General features: G+C 46.9%; 1 protein-coding gene and 1 long non-coding RNA gene across 2 annotated transcripts; both read left to right on the forward strand.

Moving 5' to 3' along the window:
- The first annotated feature begins 169 nt into the window (after window positions 1-169).
- LOC137917006 (uncharacterized) lies at window positions 170-2,679 on the forward strand. The gene is made up of 3 exons (XR_011106547.1): window positions 170-747; window positions 1,707-1,794; window positions 2,054-2,679. It is a non-coding gene; the product is annotated as an uncharacterized lncRNA (long non-coding RNA).
- A 1,520-nt stretch (window positions 2,680-4,199) lies between these two features.
- LOC137917005 (mitochondrial adenyl nucleotide antiporter SLC25A23-like) lies at window positions 4,200-6,665 on the forward strand. The gene is made up of 6 exons (XM_068759892.1): window positions 4,200-4,409; window positions 5,118-5,270; window positions 5,500-5,613; window positions 5,952-6,119; window positions 6,243-6,393; window positions 6,487-6,665. The coding sequence occupies exons 1-6, from the start codon at window positions 4,251-4,253 to the stop codon at window positions 6,663-6,665; spliced, it is 924 nt and encodes a 307-aa protein (XP_068615993.1). The 5' UTR covers window positions 4,200-4,250.
- Window positions 6,666-10,603: the final 3,938 nt, after the last annotated feature.

Genomic DNA, 10,603 nt, shown 5'->3' on the forward strand with positions numbered 1-10,603 from the left:
GTGGAGGAGGTTCTGTTGGACCTGGATCTGCTTGTTAGCAGGATGATCCAGAACCCAGTGAATGTTGACGTGAAGCTAGGAGGGTGGGACACGGGTCCAACATGAAGTCCTTCAGTACCGTGGGAAGACACGTTGATTCTAACGCTCCTTTATGAAATCAGCGTTCTTCACCACGTTCCTTCGTTTCTCCAGAAGCTGGGATGTAAAACGTTCCCCATATTCCTGATGTGGACCAGGATGTTATCAGAACCTTGTGTTTCTCCATGAGGACAGGTCCACAGAGCTGTGGGACTGTCCAGCCTCAGCAGAGGGACGCAGCGTTCCAGCGCTTCGGAGGTTTCAGTCTGGAGTTGGAGAAAAAGTATTTTGGATCCGTTTCAGTTTTCAGAAGTTTCTAGTTTTAAAGTCAAACCTCTGTCAGAACATTAGAACACACTAGAACATTAGAACATTGGACGAGTCTCCCTGAGACTGGAACCAACATCAGGACAGAAAGCAGCACAGACCGTCCTCCTGTGGACAGGTGGACATGAAACCACCTAAAGAGGACGGCAGGACCACCAACCAGGTGGTGTCCGTCTGCAGGACGGTTCTGTTGGGACATGGATGTTGTTCTCTGACTTGTTGTTTTCTGCTCTCCAGAGGAACCCACTAACGTGAACGCCATCATCATCATCATCATCACTGTAGCGGTTCTTCTCGTCCTCACGGCTGCCGTTGGATTCAAGCGGTACAGACAGAGGACAGGTGAGCGACCCAGACAGAACCAGTCTCTGTCTCCTGGCTTTGATTGGACACTTTGACCTGATGAAGCAAACAGGAGGTGGTTTCAGCTTCAGAGTCCAGAACCACGATGACGGACCAGGGAAGACAGTCGTGCTGTGTTGACCCTTGAGTAACTCCTGGACAGTTTAGTCCATTTCAGAAATTCTAAACTCCCTCCAGGACAACCACCTTTTGTGACTCCGCCTTTGGTGAGGCGGAGTCACAAAATCTCAACGTCCATAATTTGACTGTGTAATCCGTGTTTAACCTGTCCACGACCCTTCAGACAAAAATGTCCATTTGTTCTACATAGTGTCCAAGAAAAGGTCACAGAGGGGTGATTTTTGAAAGGGGGGTAATTTGGGCTTAAATTTGAAAACCCATATTTCCCACCGCCGTTTGTCTGTCCGGCTGTTAGCAAGATAACTCAAAAGGTTCTGAACGGATCTGGATGAAGTTTCCAGGATTTGTCGGGAATGTTTCCAGGAACAGATGATTACATTTCGGTGATGATCCAGAAGAGATCCTGGATTCTGGATCACTTGGAACTATTTGTTAATATTGCAGTCAATGGAGATTTAAAATATTTTCCTCAATATCTCAGTTGATTATTTATCAATGTTTATGGAATTTGACACAGTCATGCAGGGTGGGGGGGTGGGGGCGGTGTCTATCTCTCCAACTGGATCAGGTCCAGAATGAGGTCAGGAAAAATATTACATTTTACAGGTGGACATTTTGTCCACTTGAAGGGTCATGAATGGGACTTTTTTTGTAACACAAGCGTTAAACTGTCCCCGGTTCCTCTAGGGGGACGTCCCGTTCTTCGTCTCCTCTGTTTAGCAGCAGCTACTTTTGTTTGATGGAGTGTTGCTGGTGATCCACTCGCATCCGTTCACCTGCAACCGTGAGCGGTGGAATGATGCGTCTTTGTTATCCAGGTATACCTCGTCCACCTTCTGAGGACAGCGCTGAGCTCAAGAAGAGACTGCAGCCGGAGGTCGTTGGGACAAGGACAGAATGAACGCAGTGAGTGTCTTCGTGTGGGACACTATGTGTAGAAGAACCTTCTGACACGGGGAGATTATTCTCTGTCAGACTTGTGAGACAAGATAGTCTTTGTCCTTTGGTGTCTTTTCCACAACAAAAGGTGAAGCGGTTTCACCTGAAGGGATCTGAGGTTGTTGGACAAAGACAATGAGTCCACCTGGACATTTAGGTGGACTGATCGGGTTCGGGTGTGGCTTCGTGGCGTTTCTGCTCAGTTCTGTTGGTTCTGTGTCCGCAGGGTTCTGGGACAAGGAGCGGTGTCCCCACATCGTCCTGTTTGAACTGGAGTCCACCGGGTCTTCACCAGAACACGATCCGATCAAAGACATCAGCGACGAGGATCCAGTGATCGATACTTATTGATTAGAGTCTAAACGGTGTCATTTACATATTTCGGGGATTGTTCTCGTCTCTCTTCTCTGGAGACGTCAAACAGGATCTTTAAGAGTGTCTTCATCCGACGTCCTTAGAACGTCCTCCATCATTACACTTTAACTCTTCGGCTGCTGGGTTGTTTGTGCTTTCCCTTTGTCCTATTGGTCCTCCTGGTGTCATGTGATCTGAGACGAGAGACATCTGACGGCCTCTAGAGTCGTCTCTGCTGTCCGTCCTCAGAAATCCTTCCTTTGCTTCCAGTCCTCCTGGAACCTGCGGCGGGACTTGGACACTAACGAGTCCGGAGGTGTCGGAGTAAACGGCCGTGTCTTTGTTCCTCCTGGACTCCGCCCCTCCCCCAGTGCTTCCTGTCTGTTCACGGATCACAATCACTTCCTCTGTTGTTAACGAGACGAAGGCTGAAGTCGTCCTGCTGGTTCCTTTCTTTAGACAGAAATTCTGCTTTACAATAAAATCCCACATTTCCCACGTTTCTTGTTTGATTGCTCCGTCTCCAATCCCATGAATATTCCCAGTCTGATTGCTCCGTCTCCAATCCCATGAATATTCCCAGTCTCATTGCTCCGTGTCCAATCCCATGAATATTCCCAGTCCGATTGGTCCGTCTCCAATCCCATGAATATTCCCAGTCTGATTGCTCCGTCTCCAATCCCATGAATATTCCCAGTCTCATTGATCCGTCTCCAATCCCATGAATATTCCCAGTCTCATTGATCCGTCTCCAATCCCATGAATATTCCCAGTCCGATTGCTCCATCTCCAATATCATGAATATTCCCAGTCTCATTGATCCGTCTCCAATCCCGTGAAGATTCCCAGTCTGATTGATCCGTCTCCAAATCCCGTGAATATTCCCAGTCTCATTGATCCGTCTCCAATCTATAAAACTAAAATCGCATGTCAGTCTGCTGCGTTCAGTGACAGAAATGATACAGTTCCTGATAGTCAGACTGATAACAGCCATCCTGCGTTTTGGATGGAGGTTGCAGGTTCAAATCCGGCTGGGGGCCTTTCTTTGTGGAGTCTTTATTACCCTCGCCGAAGGGGAGGCAAGGGTATTGCAATTGGGTCTGTTTGTCTGTCTGTCTGGATCCACATTCTAGAATGTTTTTAAAGGATTCTTTAACATTGCGAGATAGGGCACTTTTCTTAATTTCTTCGAAACGCATGGCGGTATGGATCTGAAAAAAAATCACACATAAGTACTCCTTAAAGGTCTATGGCCATGACTAATTTCAACCGAATCCGGATCTGAGAGCTAATTTTTATTCTAAAATCTGCATTTTTCAGGAGTCCATCCTGACCTCAATTCTGGAGCTAGAGACTTCAAATTTGGTGTGCACACTCATAGTTCATTCTGGTTTCATATATGTTACAGTTGTAGTTGTATCTTTTCCCGTTCCGGAGCAGCAAGCTAGAGCAGGTTTGGCCCCTCTGATCCGGAAGCCCTGTTTACTGTCTCACAAGATCCAATAGTCTATTGGAGGCGAGGGTCTGCAATCTCTGATTGGCTCATGTTCCAAATGAGAATTAGTTCTCAATTAACTTACCTGTTTAAATAGAGGTAAAATAAAATAACATCTTCTTGTACATGAAACAATCGTCTCTTCTGACTACGGGCGAGAGGCGGGGTACTCCCAGGATGTGTCACCAGCGCATTGCGGGGCCACACAGACACGGGGAGAACAAAAAACGCCACACAGAATGGAAATCGAACCCAGTACCTGTTTGCTGTGAGGCGGCGGCGCTAATCACTGCGCCACCATTCTGCCCCGTAATTACTGTCATCTGTAAACAAAAATAAAAATAAAATAGAACTAAATAAATAAAAACTATTCTGAAAAAAGATCAGGACATAACAAAACTGGAACAGAAATGTTCAGATAGAAGACATATGAAAAAGCTTGCTTCTTTTTTTCTAGTGAAAACGTGATGCATTCAGTTGTAACCTGCAAAGAATTCGACAATACAAATGATTAAAGGCCACCTGGAAGATATACCGGTACAAGTTGTCCTTTACATTTCTCCTGGTGCCACAGATGTTTGACATCGGAGAACATCTGACTGTGCCAGACGAGTTCTCAGAGCGTGAGCGGCGCTCAGGTCTGGTGTGGAAGCAGCTGGTTGCTGGGGCGATGGCAGGCGCTGTGTCCCGAACAGGCACTGCACCATTGGACCGTCTAAAAGTCTTCCTGCAGGTGGGTCATTTCACAAAGTTCACGATTACACTTTTGTGAAGGGCTGTCTCAAAGCTTTTCTCATTTGTGCTCGGAGAGTTTTTGTCTGTCGAGACGGTGAAACAAACGGTTAGAGGAGCTGACGTTAAGAGTGTTTGAGCCGCCAGCGAGGATGACCGAGGCTGATTCACACCTCGGAACTGAGTGGTTGTTAGAGATTAAGTCTCTAACATTGTGATATTAATTTACAAACGCACCGAAATGAAACAGGCGGACACCAGGCTTCTATTTTCTCTCACGCTGCCCGGACCGGCTGGTCCGGCGCGCTTCCTCCAACCAACTGTTTCCGCTTCCCGGAACAAGTTTATTTATAACGTTCATGGCTCCACCTCTTGACTTAGTGACATCACGATACCTTCAGAGCGCACAACATTGCTGCCCACCAGATGGGGCTGTTCTTGATCTCACGGTTACATTTAAACAAATGAAAATAAGCAAATGACCCTATCAGTGGTCAAACTGAATGGTTCTGGGCTGTCACCAACTATAGAGCCTTTAAACTAAAGCTCGCACCTCAAGGCTGGAAAACTGCTTTTTGCCCAGGGCCATCACTGACCTGAACCTGATAAAGGACCTCACCTCGCACCCCCTTCCTGTTGAACTAGCTCAGTTTGGCAGCTTGTATCTGTACCCACTGTACTCAGATGATTGACTTGTTTTTGCATTCAGGTACATGGTTCTAAATCTCAAGGAATGAATCTCTGGTCTGGACTGAGGGGAATGATCAAGGAAGGAGGCGTGTTCTCACTCTGGAGGGGAAATGGGATCAATGTCCTCGAGATTGCTCCTGAATCGGCCATTAAGTTTATGGCCTATGAACAGGTCGGTGCGCTCCAACCAATCAATGACAAGAAATAATTAGAACTCAATCCTTATAAATAAACCTAATGGTACATGTAAGACCAGAACTCTACCCAGTCTTGAATAATGCCTATTTTCATGTCCGGATAGTTGAATTCTCTCCACAGATGCATCATATTATTGCCCCCCCCCCCACTGGGCCCTTCCCACGTCTGTCTTTCCCCGCCAACCATTCTTTCTTTTACTTTAGATGAAGTGCTTGATTCGGGGCAGTAAAGAGGGGGGCTCTTTAAGGGTACAAGAAAGGTTTATCGCTGGATCTTTGGCAGGAGCTACTGCCCAGACCATCATCTACCCAATGGAGGTCAGTTTAAAGGTCATCGTATCTCTGCTGCCTTTCTGGGTCTGTCCTTTACAACACGAGCCTGCATTCATCCATTCATACAGTGGCTGCACTCATACCGCAGGTGTGGCTTCCTCTAAGCCAGGTGAGGGCTGTGGACTCCGTCACACTCCTGGACCGACAAAGGCATAAAGTTCTCACATTCTGCAGTGTATTTCTGTGGCACTAAGTTCAGTGCCTAGACTTAAAGTGAACTTTATTTCTAATGGTGCACGTAGCAGCACAATAAAGTAAATAAATACAAAGACGCCGTAGGGGTACAGTCGATCCTCACCCTGCTTCTCCACTCTGGTGTGTAGGTGCTGAAGACTCGTCTTACACTGAGGACGACTGGACAGTACTCGGGTGTGGCTGATTGTGCCAGGAAGATCCTGAAGGTGGAGGGAGCCCAGGCTTTCTACAGGGGCTACCTGCCAAATACAGTCGGCATCATTCCTTATGCTGGTATCGATTTGGCCGTGTACGAGGTGTGTGCAGCCCACAGTCAAAACCAGAAGCTCAAAGATAGCCCGCTAAAGTTTGACCTTACTTTCGCAACTTGCCACCTTTACATATGAAACTATTTCTGCCTGTTCCTGCTCCATCAAAAGACTCTGAAGAACGCTTGGCTTCAGAGGTACTGCTTAGACTCTGCAGATCCAGGAGTTCTTGTGCTCCTGGGCTGTGGTACCATCTCAAGTACCTGTGGACAGCTGGCGTCCTATCCCCTGGCTCTCATCCGCACACGTATGCAGGCACAAGGTAAAACGGATTCCGACGTGTTCTTAACATGTTGTTCCATAATCAATGGCCCAGCTAGGAGTGAACTCTCAACCTCTTTTGCTTTTCTTTCAGCCATTACTGAAGGGAAACCCAAGCTGACCATGGTGGGCCAGTTCAAGTACATCATATCACACGAGGGTGTAGCCGGCCTGTACCGAGGCATCACCCCCAACTTTCTCAAAGTCATTCCAGCTGTCAGCATCTCCTACGTAGTGTATGAGCGCATGAAGAAAATCCTCGGGGTGGGTTAGTAGACTGAGAAGCAGAAGAGAGGAGATGATGCAGCTCCTCAGGGCGAAGGGCCGCTGAACAGACGCAGGTCACACTGCTGTGGGTTCTACTTCCTGTTTACACATGCAGTTTCAAGTCTTTGACTACGCTTAGGCTTCTTAGCCCCAATGAAAATAGCAATTTTAACTTTATTTGGCCACACCACAGCTTTGTGATACGAGAACAGTGGTCAGAACTGCCGTGTACTGACTACTGATAAGGAAAGCGCTATATAAATAGAAGGTGAAATGGTGATAAGGTGACCCCACTCCGCACAAAAAGAGAGCGTTTGAAGACGCGGTCTGTTCGCGGCCTGTGCAGGCAGCGTTGGCCAGCGGTGACGTCCGGTTGGTTGACGGCACGGTCCGGTCCAGCCAAAAACTGCACTGGATTGGGTGGCAGACCCCGTGCGAGACATAAACGGTCTGGCAAATGCCAGAAATGCAAAGGGTCTCCTGGGAATCCCTCCAGAGCCAGCTCACGTAACAAATTTAATCGGCTTTTAATCCACTGAACCACATAAGCGTCAGAAAAGGGTTTGGAGTCCCAGGTTCAGTCATCCTAATTTGGACTGCTACACCGGAGAGCCCAAAAAAGAGGACATAAAAAGGTTTTCTGTCTCCCTGGGATCAGGTGAGCAAATAATTTGGCCTCACGAGCAAAAAGACCATATCCAGATGGGTCGACAGCAACAGGTTAAAATCCCTGGCTCTGGGGTGATTTTGGCCACCTTTGGTCTGAAAGCGTCACTAGGGGTTTTTGAGTCCCGGGACCAAAAGGTGAGTGAGCTTAGATAAAGGAAAAAGTGGGGTCCGAAAGGAAAGACGTCTATAAAACTAGTGTAGACAGGGCAAACAACCGGTTAAAATATAAAATCCAAGAAAAATCGTAACTGCATAAATAGATAAATAAAGAACAGACTAATTAAGAAAACCTGATTCTGTTATTGAAATAGTTTGGGCATGTTAAAATCCAAATGGCATCTAAAAAGGTTGAAATTCATAGAATGGCGGCCGCCAACTCTCCATCATCTACATGGGGAGGAATAATATGTGAACTTGCAAAATATGATAAGATGCTAAAAGATTTACTTTAGTAAAAAGGTGATCGGGGGGGCTAGCAGGCCCGCTTACACACATATCTGGTGAATTTAATAACGGTGAAACACCAACTACTTGATGCATGCAGCAATGTCTAAAACTAAATGATTCAATTGAAAATAAATCAAAATTAACTTTCGGCTTGGAACTGAAAATGGATAAATTGTCAAAGATTGTGAGGGAGTTCAAATGTTTTAGATGGGTGGTTCAAAATCTCTTGAGCCGTAACCTGTGTAAGAAAGAGCAAGCACACACACACACACACACACACACACCTAAATTTACACCTTCGGCTTGCGGTGGAGTGGGACAGAGAAGGGCCCTCTCGGTCCCACTGGAACCTGACAGCTGGAATTGACCTTAGGCCAACATGCTCACGAGTATCAAGATGTAAATGCAGAACACCTGCACACAAACCCCAAAATTAGTTACCTAATCGAAGAGCATTGCTGCACATAAAATAAGGAGTCATTGAGGGGAGATCGAGGCCTAGTAGAGGCGCCGGGGTGAGATAGAGGCAGGATGAAGACCTCCGATAACGCGGAGCTACGTCAGTAGATCACTGATAAGGTGACAGAGAAGCTACATGATCCACAAAAAGCATTCACGATATATGATGCACCCTGCTAGAGACGAGGCAGGGCAGAGAACACAGACACGCACACCCCAGAACCGGACAATCACAGAGCAGTGCTGCACGTCACGGAATGCAGGACAGAAGTCAAGATTATCTGGGAGCACATATTACGAATCATAGGAAAGAAGTTCTGTAAATGTGTCTATAATCTTGGAGTAGAAATGTAAAGATTTGGTCTGAGTGTGCTGCAGGTTCTAATGGAGGCCTGATGAGTGTGTGACAGGAGAACCACGTCTGGGGGGCCGCCAGAAACACAGAGGTTGTGAGACAGTGGAGGAAACTTTCTGACAATGACCATCCCAGGGTCCCACCATGGATGTCCTGAACGCCGGAAAGGAACACATACGTTGGGGGAGTACAAACACACTCTGTCACAGGACACCGGACAGTGTTATTGAGGTAGAAGACCATTGCAAATTCATATGCTCTATTTTTGTAGATATCGAACGTCCCCATGCAGGATGATCTGGAGAAGGGACAGAACGGACAACAACCAGGGTGGGATAGACTCCTCCCTCAGCTTCATCCATCAACACTGACCCACTTTCACTGAGAACGCAAACACTTTCAATAAAGTTAACACTCTGAGAATGACAAGTCATTCCCTGTGTGTACATACTTGTCATCGCATACAGCTATTTCACACACACGAGGATAATGTTGCCCCTGACGTGCTCACAACACGGGGTTAATGCAGGGCTCAAGAGGTAAGGTTGAGGACATCTTAAACACTGTGGCACCGGAAGCTAACCTTCACATAATTGATGGTCGGGTAGTTAATTTAGGTTATAGAGAGTTTTGCACAGAAGCTCGAGGAAGCTCATCGGACGTATGGAGACATTGTGAGGGGAGTGCACAGATGTGGGACGGGGGAGCTTCGGTGTTCTCACAACATTCCGGGACAGAGACAAACAGAGAACGAACGAGTCCACCATATCTGGAGGTAAGAGATGAACATTGACTGTCCTTGGTTAAGTTAAGCAGGCAGGAACAGCTCAGACGTAGATAGAAACATATCAATTTTATGACGTTCAAGGTTTGACAATCAGATGAGAGATATTGGGGAGGAGGTCAAGACAAATAATTATTCACGATAGGGGACAGCAGACTTTGCAGAGACAGTTAAGCAACATAACTGAGATAACAACTATTGAAGACTGAGATAGATATATAAAGACATTTTGGGGCCTTGATGAGAGGTTAACACAGGACATCTACCTGGACTCTTACCAGTCACCTGAGAGTCCGACATAGATCAGAGTAGGGAGACAGGCGTCACTGTAATTAGACTAACAACGGAACGCACTAGTAGAATATTAATGACGTTACAGAGTATTAGGGGAGTTATTGGTGAGACGATTGAACTGTACATGTTATTACTTCCCTCTGTGCTCAGTGTCCTCTGATAACACTCTATCCCATCGTTCGTACGGCCTTCTGTCTGCACCTGCTAGCGCAGTTTAGATGAGGAACTGGTTGTTTCCTTCCGTCCTTGACTTCTTCTCTTAGTTTAAACACGCACATCCATGCACCCCTCCCCCCCTGGCCTCACATGCATTACAAGGAGGCATGAGACCTCCCATGACCCCCACCCTATAATGATGGGAGGTGAATGTATGGAATGAATAAAGTTGGGTGTTTGAGAGTTGCACAAGCACCATGGGAATTTCTTCATACAGTCACACAAGTACACTATGGTCCATCAACAGGACGGGCGACGTTGTACAGCTATTGGCTCTGGCCAGGGCTAGCGCACTGGCTACTCCGGCTTTCTCCTTGCCTTTCCACTTGGACTTGGCGGGGATCAATGATTTAATGAGTGCTGTGTTTTTAAACACGGCCCTCAGGAGGGGAAGGTCCAGATCCTTTGTATCGACTCTGGATCCCTGGACAAGGATACATGCACTGACTAGAGGGACAGCAGCCATCCCCTCTAGCAGCAGGCCATTGCTAAAGCTTGGGCCGGGACTACCCACAGAATAACAGGGGGGGGGGGGGTGCACATACACACAGGGGGGTGCACTGTATACACACATACAGTGCCCTAATTTAGAAACAGACTTCTTGAATTAAATGAAGTGAATGAAATACATTTTCCCTTTTTAAACAAAACAGTGAGTGTGAATGGGGACACTGCTATGAGAGGGTTTTGATGATAGCCAACGGTGACCAGTTACTCGTT

This window comes from Brachionichthys hirsutus, unplaced genomic scaffold (assembly GCF_040956055.1).
Source record: "Brachionichthys hirsutus isolate HB-005 unplaced genomic scaffold, CSIRO-AGI_Bhir_v1 contig_949, whole genome shotgun sequence".
NCBI classification, from domain to species: domain Eukaryota; kingdom Metazoa; phylum Chordata; class Actinopteri; order Lophiiformes; family Brachionichthyidae; genus Brachionichthys; species Brachionichthys hirsutus.

Bases quoted from the DNA above. Each gene is read 5' to 3' on its own strand.
- LOC137917005 (XM_068759892.1), top strand. From the start codon at position 4,251: ATGTTTGACATCGGAGAACATCTGACTGTGCCAGACGAGTTCTCAGAG. The intron at 4,410-5,117 runs GTGGGTCATTTC...TTTTGCATTCAG, and splicing joins GTCTAAAAGTCTTCCTGCAG to GTACATGGTTCTAAATCTCA. The intron at 6,120-6,242 runs GTGTGTGCAGCC...CTCCATCAAAAG, and splicing joins TCGATTTGGCCGTGTACGAG to ACTCTGAAGAACGCTTGGCT.